Here is an 18,002-nt window from a genome sequence, read left to right on the forward strand (position 1 = left end):
TGTTTAACATACCAGCCACATGTTAAGACGTATGTAGCTGAGCGCTGTTTAATTACAGCTGCTTGACATAAGACAAGCAGCTGTTGATTATTCGGTTAAATTGTGAGTTCCCGAGATTCAAGGCATTATATAAGCCCACTTTTATAACTATCTATTATATTTTTGGTTGGTTGAAAGTTGTAGGGTATTTAGCTAACTGTTCTTAATATGCATTTTGTGATCTTGGGGTGGGATGGTGATGGTTGTTAGGCATTTGAGCTGTTGATAGTTGGTATTTTACCTAGAGCTTGCTGCATCAACGGTATCTACAGGCATTTCGATGATATCGTCGACTGGATGTGATTGCTGTGGCGTACTGGTTGCTGGTGGTTTATCGTGTGGATGTGGTGGTTGCTGTTGTTCTTGTTCTGGCGGTGTGAGCGGTGTGGTTGTTGTATTTGTGTTAAGTGGTGTGCTGAAGTGTTCATTGTCTGATATTGTTGTTGCTGTGGGCGGTGTTGTTGTTGTGGCCAGCTGTGAGCGACGCGGTGTAGATGATGAAACTGGCTGACCACCGTTTTCATCACTAATCAAGATAATGCACAGACGCAACGTGATGTAGGTGAGGTGAGTTTTGGTATTTGATTGATTTGGTTTTGTTTTTTTTTTTTGATATTGTGGAAGCAGGTACACAGTTTCAAACACACGTAACACAAAAGGTAACATATGCAAATAAACAAAAATAAAAAAAGGAATAGAAAATCATAAAACGAAATCAATTTTGTTGCTTTCAATAAAATTCATATCACAAACTCGAACATAACGCAAAATAATATATATATGTTTTTCGAACCATTTCAACAAAATTCGAAATACGAGAGAAAACGTGCGCTACGCTAAAAACGCACTTTTCGATCATAAAGAAAATCAAATGAAAATTTAATAAAAACAAATAATATTTATAAATAGTTGGGATAGTTAAATGCAAGCGGCGCACACTCCCAGGATAGCTAACGCCCACTAAATACCTCTCGAGATTCGATTTCAGAAAATGGAACATGGCCGCGGCGCTGGAGAGGCCCAAACGATTCAGCGAGCTGGATTCCTGTCAGCAAAAAGATATACATTAGTTGAATAAAGTGCAATTAACACAGACCAAGCGATGACCTACTTTGAGAGTTTTCTTCTCGCCCGCCAAAATGCGATTGACAAAGCGATAATTGCGCGAGAAGCGATTCAGGCGGATGGTCAAGGTAACCAGAAAGCCCTCCAGCAGGCGTATAATGGGATTCGTATCGAAATCATCATCCGAATCCTTGGCCGTCACATCGCCGCTATCCGGTTCCATTTTCGATTTACTGTCCGAGGTCTCCTTGGAGGTGGCCTCACGTGGCGCTGCCGTCGCCAATGCTGCAGTTGTTGGCAAATCGGCCACATCCTTGGCAGCTGGCTTGGGGCTGCTCGTGGTGGCCGCCGCATCGCGTTCCTTGGAGATGCCCTTGCTTGTCGAGGGAAAGAAATCGGTGGGCGCATCCTTTGATTTCTGTGAAGCGGGGGAAGAAGCATATAAGAATATAAACAGAATCAATTATTGTAAGAATTAAGTAATATTTACGCATAATAAACAACATTGAGACGCAAGAAAACGAAATAAAGCTAATATATAAAAGATATTTATACACATAAAAGTTGTAAATGTTAATGTATTTGTACAGCTATATATGGACTATATAGTGTGTGCGCCAACTTGCAGCTGTTGTTGTTGTTTGCAGCGCTTTAAAACTCGTGATCAAATATAGTTATAGCAAATGTTGCACGATAAAACACTTGTTGAACGGGTGCGCCAATTAAAGAATTTCTGTTTAATTTTTAACAACTTAATTTTTTTGTTTTTTGTTTTTTTTTTGCTTGCTGCACACTCACAACTGCCTGAACTGGAGGCGGCGTTTGGGTATCGAGCAGCGTCTGACTGCGTCGACCAAAGTCAACCGGCTCGGAGAGCGTCGAGGTGCGCACGCCCACGTCACACTCAATGGTATCATCGTCATCATCAGCATCAACACGATTGTTGTCGGCCACGTCATCAGCCACGTGATCCACACCAGCCACCAGCTCATCCCGCTCATCCAGACTATAGGCGGCCATATCCTTGAGCGCGATGCGAGAGCCCGGCTCGGAGGCATAGGAACGCTCGCGCATATACAAATGACGACGATATTCCGCATCGTTTAGATCCTTCCAAACCTTTTTTGTTTTGTTCATTTGTGTGTCGACAATGTCAGTGTTGGAGGTTGGCGTAATTTATAAGGGAATTTTACAACAGATTATGGGTATATGTATATCAAGGCTGCAAACTAGCTGCAAGCCCCATCGGTCCGATATTCAAAAATATTTCTATTAACTAAACCTTCGCCAAATTCTATCAGAAATGTGTTCTTGCTTAACTTTGGTGCATATGGACCGATCTTAATGAATTTTTCAGGGCATAAATATGGCATACGAAAGTTTGTGTTTACCAAAGTTCTAGCTTCCAATAGTTGGCAAGAATATTTATCCAAGTGTCTTTATAGCATATTAGATAAGACTACATATTATGATTATATTTTTATTACTTATTAAATTGAAATTTGTAGGAATTCTCGATCAAAAATAATAAGCTTCTTCTTCATCTCAACTCTCTTTTATTATCTAGTCTCCTATAAAGACGCGTTCATACAGTCGGCTATTGCTAGATCGACCTGATCCAGGCTATATATACTTTATGAGAAAGATGCTTTCTTTTGCCTAATACATTTACATTATCCCATTTTCAATGGGTTCAGGTTAAACAATTTATACTATACAGGGGGAAACCCACTTCAAACAAGCAATATATATATATTGAGTGACCGTGAACTTTTATGAGAACTTTAAGTTATTTACACTTTCATATGAAAAACCAGATTCATATGCTATATGAAACCTAAGGGCGAGACATTGGTTTGCAGCCATGTTATATAGTATATCACATGCATACAGCATGCCATTCAGTTAAGTATATAGGAATAATACTCGATATTTGAGCTTGGCTGGAATAAAGAACGTGTTTTCAGAGTGGTTCACTTACATCGTATAGCGTCTTGCGTCGCTGCATTTTCATTTCGCTTTCCGTTATGTTTTCCTCCTCGAGAAAATCAATCTCATCGTGTATTAAATCCAGCTCGAACTTGTCATCCATTTCCTCAAACATATAATAGTCGCCGGCGCGCGTAGCTTTTGATATAATAAAATATTATTATAAACATATGCATGTGGGAAATATTAAAGCTAATGACAACATTAAGATATGGCTAAAATATGATAATAAATATGTTATTTTACAGGGTAGCAGGTAGAGCAACATTCATGCAGCTTATATAAATATATATATATGTAGATATATAATTTGATATATATTACGGCTAATAGATAATATACAAGGCAAGACAATATCGGCATGATGTTGCTGGCGATCTATAGCGATCTTTATATATGTTAAATATTTTGATTATGGTCTTTATGATGATTTAAATCAAGCACAACAAACAAAATGAAATAAAAACACAAACTTTACCATGTGGATGCAATTTAATTTCCTTCCTTCTGCGTACTGTTGGTGCAGGAAGTGGATAACCATGGTCTATAATAAAACGCGCACACGTACAGATTTCCAAATGAAAATAAATAATAAAGCAAATAAGTATAAAAAATAAATTATAAATATAATAATTATATATTATTAATCGGCAAGCCGAAAGCTTCTAAGGATTTTAGCTGCATTTTTTTTTGTATTATTTGATATATATTTGTTTATAAATAAATAACTTTCAAAATCTTTGTAACCATTTTTATACTTTCTGAGTCATTGCATGGTTCAAGCAATATAATGAGAATCACGTAGAAGAGCGTAGCTAAATAAAATTTAAAATTTAGTTGGAATATTTTGTAAATCCAAAAGAAACTGTATTTCAAACTTAAAAGTGACTGAATAAAGCTGATCAAATATAGGCTTTTACACATTTTCTCAAAAGCAACCATTTTTTTTTTATGATGCTGTAGCAAAAATATAATTTTAAAAGAAATTTTTAGCAATAAGGAATGACAATCAGAGCGCGTAGTAAACGGTTTCAAGTAGCAGTAAGACACACAGAGAAGAATATGGAATCTTGACCGCATTATAGGATATATAAATAATATATAGATAGTTCTTATATTACACTTGTATAAGCGCGCATAGCCCATAGAACGCTTGAAGCATTGATAAGACGAATCAATGCAGATTTGTATAATAAAAGTAAAACCTCTAAAAAAAAGTGATATTTACATATGTTTTTGGGTAATTGTAGTTGTTTTTTGTTGTTGTTGCTTGAGGCCTGCTACACACGACCTCAATAGGTTTTATTGCACGCACATTGAACAAAATCTTTATACATAGTTTCAGTTTAAAATAAATAAATAAGATAAAAATGTTAAATAAGAAGATTCATCCAATACATGGTCCATGCAGCAGTGCGGGCTCATAGAAGGCGCACATCAGCGACTCCATATAGTAGACCGTACCGACGGGTCCCCAGCTATGCGGCCGTTGCGCAGCCCTTAATGCAGCATCATCCCTGGCGCCGGACAAATTGCTGGTGCGACGCTGACGCGCCTGTGCCTCGTCCATGGAGTAGCTGGCATTGCCCATGCTCAGATGACGGCGATGCAGCGATTTCTGACGCATTGTGACCAGCTCCTCATGCTCCGCAGACTGCGAGATAAGAGCACGGGTAATCGGTGGCACAGTTATTGCTGATGCTGATCTGATCTTTACCAGGTTTTGTTTAATGGGCGAACACTTAATGGACACCGTTTCGTTCCAGGAGACGGCGGCATTTGTGGACGACTGACGGCGATGCTGACGCCGCAGATTGGGCGTCAGATTCACGGAACTGGCCGCACTGGTGGCTAAGGCTGTGGCATATGAGGCCAGTGGCGGCACCAGGGTGTGCATGGTCGATTGTCCACTTTGCTCCGAGGGTGCCAGACCCAATGAAATGCGTTTGGGCTCCAGAAAACCTTCGGTGAGTAACGCGGAGAGCGCATCCGTGCTCGGCGTGGTGGGCTTCGAGGAATTCAATTGGCATATTGAAATTGAAAACGTATTTCCGGTCTGGGCACTTACAGCTGTTGTGGTTACCGTAGCCGGACGTTTGGCAGCCAAAGCAGTTGGAGGCGCGTCGGGCTCGTCGCTGAATGATTGCACATCCGCATAGTTCAAATCCTCGTCATCGCATAGCATTATGTTAATTTCCGGCTCAATGATGACAGCTGCATCGGCGCTGTCGACGCTCTCGGCGCTGCTGCTGCTGCTCGACAGCATGGAGGCGCGCGCAGGCGAGGATGTACCCGAGCTGCTTTTGGAGCTGGGGCCATCGGGCGTTTGGTAGCCCGAGCCTTGGCAGGAGACAAAGCTGCTTTGATGCGCCAGCGGCGCTGCCTCGGCCAGGCTTTGCTCCAAGGGCGTACGTTGCCCTGGATATTTTTTGATGTATATATTTTTTTTAAGCCCCAAATCAAGGATTAGTTGGAAGGCGCACAAACACACACGCGCGCGCGGTAAAACAAAAGCGAGACGACAATTTCCACAATACAAAATACAAAATTGGGAAATTGCAACGCGACGAAAATAAAATCCGCCCATAAAAATATAAATCCAACAAATCCGAGGCCGACTTACCATCAAAGTGGGTCTGTTTGTCCAGTGGACGCAGCATCTTCTGTTGTGTGGCACGTATGCGTTCCATTTTGCGCTTGATCTTGTGCAGCACCTGCTTCTCATGGTCATGACGATGTGCAATTTGCTTCTGCCGCAGGCTCTCAATAATGTCCGCGCCTCTGCAAGACAAAACAAATAAGAAAATTAATTAATCAATAGGCTCAGGCCGAGGGGCATTCGAAACACCTACCTGGAGGCGAGTATATTGTTCGCCTTGGTGTCCGTGATGATGTGACAGAAATAATGCGACTTAAAGATGCGCAACTGAAATATGATAAACGCAAAACAAATCGCATCCCAGAGCAGCACAATTTGATGCGTGATCTTGGGGCAGCCATCGGGTCCAATCAGTAGATCCGTCTCATCGCCGGGCACTAGCTCCGGCTCCTTGAGCACATTGCTGGTGCAGGTAATGCCCAACATATGCACCAGCCAGCAGCAGTTGTTGGTCAGCGGCGTCATAAATAAACAGCCCGCCATTTGGAAGCTCGTCTTAATCAGTATATTGGCCACATTGAAGGCCAGCAGCCATTTCCAGCGACTGATAATCGTTTTGATGGGACGCAAATAAAAATCAGAGCCCTGCCAGAGGAACACAAAAGCGCCAATCAAATAGCCCAGCGCCAGCAGATCCGCTATATTCGTGCCCGCCAGAAAGACCACAGCCAAGGTGAACCAATAGAAGCCACACAAAACGCCGTTCTTCAATATATCCGAATAGTTGCGTATATAGGAGCAGAAATCATGCGTGGGATTGTCAAATGGCACACGTCCCAGCTGGGCAATGTCCGCAATTACACTGCGATTGCTGCCACCGGGATAATCATCATTGGTGGCATACCGCTGCTCAATGCAGAAGATGCTCTTCTGGCGATTCAGTATGATGAGCACAATGAAATCGAAGATCAGCTTGGGCACATGATTGAAGTTCAAGGCGCCCGGCAGCATGGTCCAGCGTTGAATGCTCTCGCCAAAGGATCCCTCATCCCACGGATACACTGTAAGCATATGAACCTTTAGCAAGGATATACTGATAAGAAAGATAGCAAAACCTACCCATACACCAGCCAGGCGGCAGACCCACCAGCACAATATACTGCAGCAGTATGGAGATGGCGAAGAAGGTCTGGAATATGCCCCACATTTTGGCACACTGCGAACGCTTCAGCAGCAGGATGACGACCAGCCACAGGGCATAGGCTACCGCAACAATATCCTGACGGTACGTAATGGTCGAGACAAGGGCTATCAGCGATATCTCGATGCCGAACTTATAAAAGCCAAAGTTCAACAAATACTTGGCCAGGCCAACTAAATCCTTCTCAGCATCGGCACGCGTGATATTCTGGAAGAGCAGCTTTGGCTGATTGGCGCTATTTTCGCCAATCTTGACGCGCATCTGGAGCTGGCGCAGCGATATGACTGCGTGCATGGTGACAATCACCATGTAAATGATGTAGGTGCGCAACAGACCCATTAGACCGCCCTCCAGTTTATCGGCCTTGTTGAGACCCACCCATTCGGCATTGTTGGCGGTGCGATTGTCCGACTGTGCAGGAAAGCATACGAAAATGGCATATTATTTGAAGTTCAACAGGGGTTAGGTACGTGCAGGGCACTCACGCAGGTGACGCTATATTGCGAATGATCCAAGTACTCGATTTGATATATCATCTTGGACAGCACAATGATGGTAACTATAAAGCTAATCAGGCGACTGATAACCACCTGCACAGCCTTGCGAGATGTGGCGCCCAGCACACAGAAGCCCACAAAGACAATGTGGAGGACGCATACTTCGCTGACGCTGCACACGAAGGCCGCTATATAAACGGCCTTCATGATGTGCAGCTCCAGGAAGCGCCAGAAGACGGTCTTGAAACGCTTGAATATGTACTCCGATTTGTTTTTGATCTTGCGGAACGAGATGCGCACCAAATCCCGTACCGATGTCTCAAAATCGGTGGTGGTAGCAACGCCCGTTACGCCCTCAGCTGTGGGGCCAACGGAACGGCGCAAGGAACTGGCGCTGCCGCGACGCTTCAGTGGCGGTGCTTCCAAGGCACCAGTCTCTGTGCGCTTCTGCTGTGCGGCGGCGGCGGCGTTGCCTTGTGCCCCGCCAGACGCGGGCTGCTGCTGCAGGGATGCAATGAAGCGCTTGTGGAAATAGTGCACCTGTATGACAGTCAATATGACAATAATCGTGGGCGATACCAGGTGCAGGAACAGATCCTTAGTCTTGTATAGCTTTAGGCCAATATCAGCTTGTCTGCAAAAAGATGAAGACTTATTTAACAAAAAATTCAGCATTGGCTTTAGTTGAGTTCACATACAGCGTTTGGGACACATTGAGATAGTCCTTCCAGTAGGTGTCAAACTTATCAAATTGATATGTATAGATCAATATCAATATGGACATGGCGTAAAAGATTAGGAACAGCCAAAAGCCGTACATGATCTTAACCCAGGCCTTGGACGATGATTGAAACACCAGCAAGAAGAATAGGAACAATGCCATATAGCAGATGCGAAAACCGGTCATATCCTCGCCCGTAATGGCGCACAAAAAGATGACCAACACCAGCAGCCAGATCCAGAGGCGCACCAGTAAATTCTTAATCACATCGCCAGCTTTCTTTAGGAACTTTGAGGTCTTCTTGCCATCGTTGATGAGGTAGGTGGAGCCCGCCGAGCCCACGGTTATCTGCAGCGGCGCTATAATGTCCGCCAAGGTGCTATCACGGCGTCTGTCCCGCTTCTCCTTGAAGAACTGGCGCGAAGTCACCCAGAACATTAGCACAAACGCGGTCTTCACTATCAGCGGCACGCACGGACGCATTTGATTCTCAATGGGTCGCTCGAAGCCAATCTGTTGCAAATTAATGCCCGCCGTCTGGAAATATATATGGTTGAAGAAAAACAAAATATTCAATATTTATGCGCCATAATCGTTTGGTAGGGGAGGGAACTTACTGAGACCTTGGTCGGCAGCTCGTCGTTGTTCAGATCCATGCCATAGATATATTGGGCCACCAGCAGCAGCTCCGCATACAGCACAATAAATGGACTGGAACGCATCATGGCCTTGCGCTGATTGGGTATCATCCACAGCACATTCGCCCACAGCAGCAGCACAAAGGTCAGCCAGCTGTGGTAGACTATGGACCAGGCCTACAAAAGGGTACAATATAAAACATATAAATTAAATCTATCCTTTGTTTCTTATTTAATATATTACAATATATATAACAATATGAATAATAATCTATTGACTCGATAATATGTGGCGAAATTATATTTAATAAAATATGCCAAGATATCTTTTCAAAAAAATAGATTAAAAACATTTTTAATTGGAAAATGTCTACGAAAAATTTGTTTATCTTTATTCAACAGTCTACTTTAAAGATTTAACAAGTTTAATTAATAAATTGTCTTTTATATTTTTTTAAATTCTTTACCATAGTTTTCGTTAGGAATTCGATTTAAGCACAACATACTTTTAATTTCTTTTTATGCTTAAACAAAAGCAATATTTAAAAAAACATTGCAGTTTAGTAATTTTTTATAATTAGTTAATATTTATTTCTTTAATATACTTGTTAGTAAATTGTTCGTAAACTTCGTATATTTGATCAGTTGTATCTTTTTTTTAATTACTTTTGCCCTAGCTATATTCTAGCCTTTATTTGTAGGAAACAGTTTTTAATGAAATAAAATGTAACCTTACTCTTCACTGACATATATAAATAACTAAACATATATATGACAAGGTAGTGACATATTTTTATATGGAAAATCTACAAAACTTACCATCATCAGAATATTGGTGAATATATAGCTATTCTGATAGATGAAGCCGCCGACGCTGACAAAACCGTACGAGATTTGATCGAGTATGGAGGTGGTATTATTCTCATGCTCGGAACGTCTCTCCAGCGAGTCCAGCTGTATATCATTGCCACGTGAGCCACTGGACGCCGTCGGAACCGCACCGCCAGACTCCAGTGCCTGGGGCGAGCGCGCCTTGCGTGTGCTCTGCCGCACCAGCTGAGAGAAATACCAGAGATTAAAGAGATGTTTAGCTAACAAGACAATGCCAGAGATATATAGATAACATATAGACAGAGAGAAGGAAGAGTCAGCTACATAGTTTATGGCAGGCTGCAAGTGTTAATGTACTTACTAAAACTAGGTGAGTATATTAATTAGTTTAGCTATATACAGACGACCCGAAGCACACACGCACACACACACACGCTCACGTCTGATATGTAGGAGTTAAATGTTGTTAGCGTTACGCAACTATGAGTTAAGGTTATGATAAATACAACTGAAGTATTTGACAATTAGTATCAATGTTAGACAAATACAATTAACAATTACAATTGAACAATTATGGTATTAGGCTAGTTAGATACATTTAGCTAGTTGAGATAGATAGCAGCTAGGTATTTATGTAGACAGAGTTGGTTTCTTTTAAGAGTTTACTAGGCTAGGGTTAGTTATATTTTTGGGAGTTGGGAGGTTTCTTAGTGGCGAATAGTGGAGTTAGTTTACGTACAGGCGTCGTCTCAGTCGGTTCATTTAACGTTGCACGCTGTTCACGGCGCAAAGAAACCTAAAGCAGAAGAGGTAATAAAAGTGAGAGCGTAAACAAAAATCAACGAAAAGAAAACAAACAACGTAAAAGAAATGACAAAAGAAAAAAGAAAGTAAAAAAAAGAAAGGACCACAAAGCACATCGAAAATAGAAATAAGAAAACTTATCAAACAACTGCTTCAAGATTAGCCAAAGGATACTCAAGAAAATTGGGCGAAAATCGCTTAGCCCAATTTGGAAATATTAATTGTTAATATTTTGCACAGGACATGCTTTATAAATGCCTTCGATATTTAAAGTTAAGTATTTAATACACATTTTTTAAATTAGTCTAAGGTTAATAAGGTGCGCCGGATTCCGAAAACTCTTTCATTTCTTGGGTTTCTTTTTCTCAAAATGAATGGAGTTTTTTTTTCTTTATTATGCCAAACAATTGTATTCTTTAAGTTTATTATTGTAAATTATTTTTTCAATAATTTAGCAATCATATAAATTAAACAAATAATTCATTTTTATCAATAATAAATCTTATTCTTAATAGGCGCATTTGGAGCCGAGTTCAAAATAATGATTCCGAATATTCCCTATTATATTTTCCAAGCTCACATTTTGTGGAAAGTTGTCGTAAGGACAAATTTATTCCGAAAATTGTGACCCATAGAAATGATAAAAAGCATTCGAATTTTTAATGCATTGGTAAAATCTTAAACTGATTTACATATGTTCATGAACTTAAAACGAATGCATTAAAACATCGAATGCTTATTTCTATTCAATTTATATTTTCCATTTAGAAATACCGATAAATTTAAGAACTTATAAAAAAATAAGATTGGTAATTTATAAATTTTAAATATTAATAATTTTATTTAAAAATTTAAACCCAATTTGTAAAGTTTTGGTACTTTATTTGAAACTCTCTACTCAATGCGCCCTTTGAAAAGATTTGAAAAAAAAAAAGAAAATTCGGAATTAAAACAACTAAAATCTTTAATTTTATTTAAGCCTATAAACTCATTTTCAAGCATTTACTTTTTAAGTAAGTTACGAAAAGCTGAAAGCAAACATTGCTTATTTATTGTTCGGAATCCTGGACAGGTACTAAGTTAGTTAGATTTCCCAAAGTTTCTAATTAGTTTCCGAAGTTGCAATATATATGGGTTAAGTTACAACCGCACACACACACACGCACACGCTGCATCTGAACTGAATTGATTTGGTTCCATTTAGAGCTTATCGATATATATATATATATATATATGTGGATAGATATATATATATATATATTTAAAGAGCAGTGCCCGTCAGCTGTGACTGCTGCATCCGCATCCGCACACGCACCACCAATTCCTATCAACTCTTTTGCCTCACATACACACAGACAGACAGGCAGGCACACCCACACCCACACCCACACGCTTACACTCAAACGCTGTGGGCGACTTGTTGTGGCGCCTCCGCTGCCGGCACTGGAGCTATCCTTGCGACTGCTGCCGGAGACGCCGCCGCGTGTTGCCTGCGACGTGAGCAACGAAAGCTGACGGTTGATTTTGTTGCTGGTGTTGTTGCTGCCGCTGCTGTTACACTCGAGCTGCTGCCCAAAGGCGGTGGCAGGCTTCGGCTCCAGCTGATTGTAAGTTATTGTTGTTGTTGTTATTGTTGTCAGGTGCAAGGTGGCAGTTGCAAGTTGGCAGGTAAAATGGCAGGTAAACGTGGAAAGCGGCAGCACGGCGCAATGTATTTTATTGGGTTAGTGACGAGTCATTATTGTTGTTGTTGTTGTCGTTGTTGTTGTTTTTGTGGCATGTTGTTGTGTTGTTGTCGTGCATGCGTGTGCGTAAAAGTTTAAAGTTTGAACATTGTGTTAGGTTATTAAGTTGAGAAAAGCACCAAAAATTTTCCAATGCATTCAGAGCAGCAGTAGAAGAGCAGCAGGAAAATCAGATAGAGAGTTGTTCAATAACCAATGTTAGTTCGAAAAATATTTGTTTAATAATAATAATAAGAAAGAAAGTAATCTTCGAGGTGCCATTGAAAATATACCCATGCAGATTATTGGAAAATGTTATCGTCTAAAGCTTTGCCCATTTGTTCTATCTGTTTGTCTTGACTGACTGATTCATCATCAACGCAAATTCCACTCGTAAGCGTGAAAAATTGGCGGAATACGGTTGATGATATATTTCGCTTATCATCCGATCGACTTTAAACTCATTTTCAAAGATCTCTGTGAAAATTCATTTGAGAAGCTACTTCTTAGATGAAAAATGTGCCTCAAAAGTGGTTTGAGTGAAAAATGAATTTTAGGCTTTTCGATGTAGATTGTTCAAGAATAAATGTATTTTTCATTGATGTCCATATTGGTAAGATAGACTGAAAAATAAAAGTGGAAACCCTCTTGTAACGAAGACATACAGACGGACTTGGCTCTAACTATTTTCCTTTGCGAACGGGATAAGGAATTGATATACCATACAGAATTGAACATGAAACCAGGGTACCCTCTGCAAGGGTATTAGAAAACATGCATCTTCCCAGAAAAACTAAGCCCACAGACACTTACCCGCGGCTTGATGAGATGCTTTGTGGTCAGCGCCAGCGCAAAGTAGGCAAAGAACAAGGCGAACGGATTCAGATACGAGTCCAGGGTGAGTTTATTATTGTACAGCAGGATGCGTATATCCGGCACGCATTCGGACTCAATCAGCGGCTCCAGGCCAATCAAACTGTCGTGCGAAAGAAAGGTGGTTTAAGTGGAACATCTCAAATGGTTTTTGTCGGGGCTGTGCTCTTACCGCGCCGTCAGGCTGGTGTTATTGAGATGGCTCTGCATCCAGGGCGTCTGATAGGAAACAATGCACAGCGAATGCAGCACAAGGACGATCATCACGCAGCGCAGCAGCAAAGCAAAGCCACTAAAAAGAAAACAATAAGAAGAGCAAAACAATAGAGGATAGAGTATTAGAGTGAGGTGTGAAGAGGATGCAATTGATTTGATTGAATCTGGGTAGAGGGACACGCACCGTTGCAGCGTCTGGCAGGTTGCCCAGTAGGTGCCCGCCAGCAGGAAAATGAGAAAATAAAAGCCACCCGGCACAGATGGACGCAGTACGGCCGCAAAAAACAATGTGGCCAGGCAGAAAAGAGGTGCTGTAAAAATGAAAAAAAGAGTATATGAGTATACATTAGTAACCATGTGAGAAGCAGTCAAGGATTAGGTCCACTGCAGCACGTTTGTGGCATTAGCTAGTTTCAGTTAGTTTTGCACAGCTTACACTAATCTATTGCATTAGGACTGCTGCGACAGAGCTTTTCAAATAAATAACATTTGTTAATTAATAGCGTCACAATAACAGCATCCAGTCGCCTCTAAGCCATTAAATGCTGCCGCTTTCAATCGTATTGCAACAAAATTAACATATGTTGCATTTGCTGAGCAGCATTCAAACTCAAACTTAATTAATATTAGTAATTCTTCTTACAAAATAAACTATGTCTATCGTTGCCTTAACAGACTGGGCTTAACATCGCACTAACATTAACAGCACTTACATATCTTGATCAATCCCTCAAAGTGTATGTGCTGGCTGATCATGGAGACGCGTTTGCGCAGCTGCTGCTGCTGTTGTTGCAGCGGCGTGGTGGCAGTTGCCTGTTGCACATCGGCACCATTGGCATCGTTGGCAACGTTGCCCGCCTGCTGGTTAACAGCATGCTCCAACTGCGATTCTGGCAGTTCGCCATTCTCCAGCTGCTCGGCGCTCAGTGTTTGTGCGGCCAAGCGCTTCACGCTGAGATACGAGGCTAGCGCCGTGGTAAAGACCAAAACCTCCGGTGCCAGCCACTCAACAATGGCCGTGGGCCTGCGGAAAAAAAGACAGGTTAGCATGGCTGTATATCAGGGCATATCCATATGGTTAGGTTAACTCACTGCAAGTTTACGAAACTCATGAAGCCAATGTGCCGCAGCAGTCGTTCGCTGAAGGAGCAATCGTAGATAGGCAACGAGACGCTCACAGCTGCCACCTGAAGCGCAATGTGGCCCAGCAGCACAAAGGCGCTCAATGCTACCAGGATAATGAAGAAGGCGGTGACGGAACCCTTGAAGTTGCGGCGCGTTGCGAGTGGTATGAACGGCGACATGAAGAACATTAACATGTACACAAACGATATGCCCACCGGCCGCATCAGCGAAGCTGTAAAGAGGAATTGAGAAAATAGTTATAATCGGTTTGCCGAAGAATATAGAAAAGTTAACTAACTATGGGAAAGTAAGATTGATATATCTTGGACAAGTTAAGTTAAATAAGAGCTACAACCAATGATCTATGAGAGCTATATGTTATCTTCCTACGATTTTGAAAAGATTTTCGTCAGACCTATGCACAGTTGTATTTACAACAAGTAAGAGGTTCTAGTCGGGAGCTCCCGACTAGGGAATACCCTGAACCCTCTTCTTCCAACATCAAATGCATATATATATTCTATTTTAGAAGCTATATGTCAAGTTTGGTGACTCTAGTTCTCATTGTTTACTATAATTGCCCAAAAATCGACTGCTTGGAAACGGAGTAAGTTATCGATTATCGGAAACTCTATCTGCGCAGGAACAAGGAGCACCTACATCTAAAATTTCAAGTCTCTAGCTCTTATAGGTTCTGAGATCCTTGCGTTCATACACACGGACAGACGGACGGACGGACGGACGGACATGGCTAGATAGACTCAGCTATTTATGCTTATCAAGAATATATATACTTTATGGGGTCGGAGTTCCTTCCTTGTGCCTGTTACATACATTTGGCTTTCGCACAAATACAATATACCCTTATACCCATTTTTAATGGGTTCAGGGTATAAAAAGCCAAACTTCGTGAAAATCGGATAAGATTTGGCCGAGATATGGGGGTGGTAAGTTTTGACCCATGTCGGTGTCGAAATTTGAATGCCAGATTAATTTAGAGGGAAAACCATAAAGAAAAATCCAAACTTCGTGAAAATCGGATGAGATTTGGCCGAGATATGGGGGTGCTAAATTTTGACCCATGTCTATATACGAATCTTGGGGTTAGATTTGGACATGAATTTCGACCAAAAAATCGGTGTCGAGATTTGAATGCCAGATTAATCTAGAGGGAAAACCATAAAGAAAAATTCAAACTTCGTGAAAATCTGATGACATTTGGCCGAGATATGGGGTGGTAAACTTTGACCCATGTCTATATACGAATCTTGGGGTAAAATTTGGACATGAATTTCGACCAAAAAATCGGTGTCGAGATTTGAATGCCAGATTAATCTAGAGGGAAAACCATAAAGAAACACCCTACTTCGTGAAAATCTGATGAGATTTGGCCGAGATATGGGGGTGGTAAATTTGGACCCATGTCTATATACGAATCTTGGGGTAAGATTTGGACATGAATTTCGACAAAAAAATCGGTGTCGGGATTTGAATGCCACATTAATCTAGAGGGCAAACCATGAAGAAAAAGCCAAACTTCGTGAAAATCGGATGAGATTCGACCGAGTTATGGGGGTGGTAAATTTTGACCCATGTCTATATATGAATTTTGGGAAAAGATTTGGACATGAATTTCGACCAAAAAATCGGTGTCGAGATTTGAATGCCACATTAATCTAGAGGGAAAACCATGAAGAAAAAGCCAAACTTCGTGAAAATCGGATGAGATTCGACCGAGTTATGGGGGTGGTAAATTTTGACCCATGTCTATATACGAATTTTGGGGTAAGATTTGGACATGGATTTCGACTAAAAAATCGGTGTCGGTATTTGAATGCCACATTAATCTAGAGGGAAAACCATAAAGAAAAATCCAAACTTCGTGAAAATCGGATGAGATTTGGCCGAGATATGGGGGTGGTAAATTTTGACCCATGTCTATATACGAATTTTGGGGTAAGATTTGGACATGAATTTCGACCAAAAAATCGGTGTCGAGATTTGAATGCCAGATTCATCTAGAGGGAAAACCATGAAGAAAAATCCAAACTTCGTGAAAATCGGATGAGGTTTGACCGAGTTATGGGGGTGGTAAATTTCGACCCATGTCTATATACGAATCTTGGGGTAAGATTTGGACATGAATTTCGACCAAAAAGTCGATGTCGAGATTTGAATGCCAGATTAATCTAGAGGGAAAACCATAAAGAAAAATCCAAACTTCGTGAAAATCGGATGAGATTTGGCCGAGATATGGGGGTGGTAAATTTTGACCCATGTCTAGATACGAATCTTGAGGTAAGATTTGGACATGAATTTGGACCAAAAAATCGGTGTCGAGATTTGAATGCCAGATTAATCTAGAGGGAAAACTATAAAAAAAAAAACCAAACCAAAAATCGGATGAGATTTGGCCGAGATATGGGGGTGGTAAATTTTGACCCATGTCTAGATACGAATCTTGAGGTAAGATTTGGACATGGATTTCGACTAAAAATCGGTGTTCAGATTTGAATGCCAGATTAATCTAGAGGGAAAACCATGAAGAAAAATCCAAACTTCGTGAAAATCTGATGAGATTTGGCCGAGATATGGGGGTGGTAAATTTTGACCCATGTCTAGATACGAATCTTGAGGTAAGATTTGGACATGAATTTCGACCAAAAAATCGGTGTCGAGATTTGAATGCCAGATTCATCTAGAGGGAAAACCATGAAGAAAAAGTCAAACTTCGTGAAAATCGGATGAGATTTGGCCGAGATATGGGGGTGCTAAATTTTGACCCATGTCTATATACGAATCTTGGGGTTAGATTTGGACATGAATTTCGACCAAAAAATCGGTGTCGAGATTTGAATGCCAGATTAATCTAGAGGGGAAACCATAAAGAAAAATTCAAACTTCGTGAAAATCGGATGAGAGTTGGCCGAGATATGGGGGTGGTAAATTTTGACCCATGTCTAGATACGAATCTTGAGGTAAGATTTGGACATGAATTTCGACCAAAAAATCGGTGTCGAGATTTGAATGCCAGATTAATCTAGAGGGAAAACTATAAAAAAAAAAAACCAAACCAAAAATCGGATGAGATTTGGCCGAGATATGGGGGTGGTAAATTTTGACCCATGTCTAGATACGAATCTTGAGGTAAGATTTGGACATGGATTTCGACTAAAAATCGGTGTTCAGATTTGAATGCCAGATTAATCTAGAGGGAAAACCATGAAGAAAAATCCAAACTTCGTGAAAATCTGATGAGATTTGGCCGAGATATGGGGGTGGTAAATTTTGACCCATGTCTAGATACGAATCTTGAGGTAAGATTTGGACATGAATTTCGACCAAAAAATCGGTGTCGAGATTTGAATGCCAGATTAATCTAGAGGGAAAACCATGAAGAAAAAGTCAAACTTCGTGAAAATCGGATGAGATTTGGCCGAGATATGGGGGTGCTAAATTTTGACCCATGTCTATATACGAATCTTGGGGTTAGATTTGGACATGAATTTCGACCAAAAAATCGGTGTCGAGATTTGAATGCCAGATTAATCTAGAGGGAAAACCATAAAGAAAAATTCAAACTTCGTGAAAATCTGATGACATTTGGCCGAGATATGGGGTGGTAAACTTTGACCCATGTCTATATACGAATCTTGGGGTAAAATTTGGACATGAATTTC

General features: G+C 41.0%; 1 protein-coding gene across 9 annotated transcripts in view; it reads right to left on the reverse strand.

Moving 5' to 3' along the window:
• The window catches only part of LOC115758376 (piezo-type mechanosensitive ion channel component), a 51,105-nt gene that overhangs the window by 6,694 nt on the left and 26,409 nt on the right, over positions 1–18,002 (reverse strand). For 3 of the 9 annotated variants that reach the window (XM_030698977.1, XM_030698976.1, XM_030698975.1), the window contains exons 3-19: positions 14,290–14,554; positions 13,911–14,221; positions 13,382–13,508; positions 13,154–13,273; positions 12,922–13,084; positions 10,320–10,376; positions 9,569–9,805; positions 8,729–8,926; positions 8,089–8,648; positions 7,379–8,024; positions 6,812–7,304; positions 5,946–6,753; positions 5,717–5,874; positions 3,572–3,637; positions 3,086–3,231; positions 1,151–1,522; positions 1,008–1,084 (exon numbers count right to left, since the gene is read on the reverse strand). In XM_030698977.1, the coding sequence (XP_030554837.1) occupies positions 1,008–1,084; positions 1,151–1,522; positions 3,086–3,231; positions 3,572–3,637; positions 5,717–5,874; positions 5,946–6,753; positions 6,812–7,304; positions 7,379–8,024; positions 8,089–8,648; positions 8,729–8,926; positions 9,569–9,805; positions 10,320–10,376; positions 12,922–13,084; positions 13,154–13,273; positions 13,382–13,508; positions 13,911–14,221; positions 14,290–14,554 (4,804 nt within the window). Of the gene's footprint in view, positions 1–280; positions 566–1,007; positions 1,085–1,150; positions 1,523–1,902; positions 2,224–3,085; positions 3,232–3,571; positions 3,638–5,716; positions 5,875–5,945; positions 6,754–6,811; positions 7,305–7,378; positions 8,025–8,088; positions 8,649–8,728; positions 8,927–9,568; positions 9,806–10,319; positions 10,377–12,921; positions 13,085–13,153; positions 13,274–13,381; positions 13,509–13,910; positions 14,222–14,289; positions 14,555–18,002 lie in introns of all 9 variants that reach the window. The other 6 variants (XM_030698973.1, XM_030698970.1, XM_030698974.1 and 3 more) reach the window with 4 other exon arrangements.

Source organism: Drosophila novamexicana, unplaced genomic scaffold (assembly GCF_003285875.2).
Source record: "Drosophila novamexicana strain 15010-1031.04,08,12 unplaced genomic scaffold, DnovRS2.1 tig00000193-arrow-pilon, whole genome shotgun sequence".
Classification (NCBI taxonomy): domain Eukaryota; kingdom Metazoa; phylum Arthropoda; class Insecta; order Diptera; family Drosophilidae; genus Drosophila; species Drosophila novamexicana.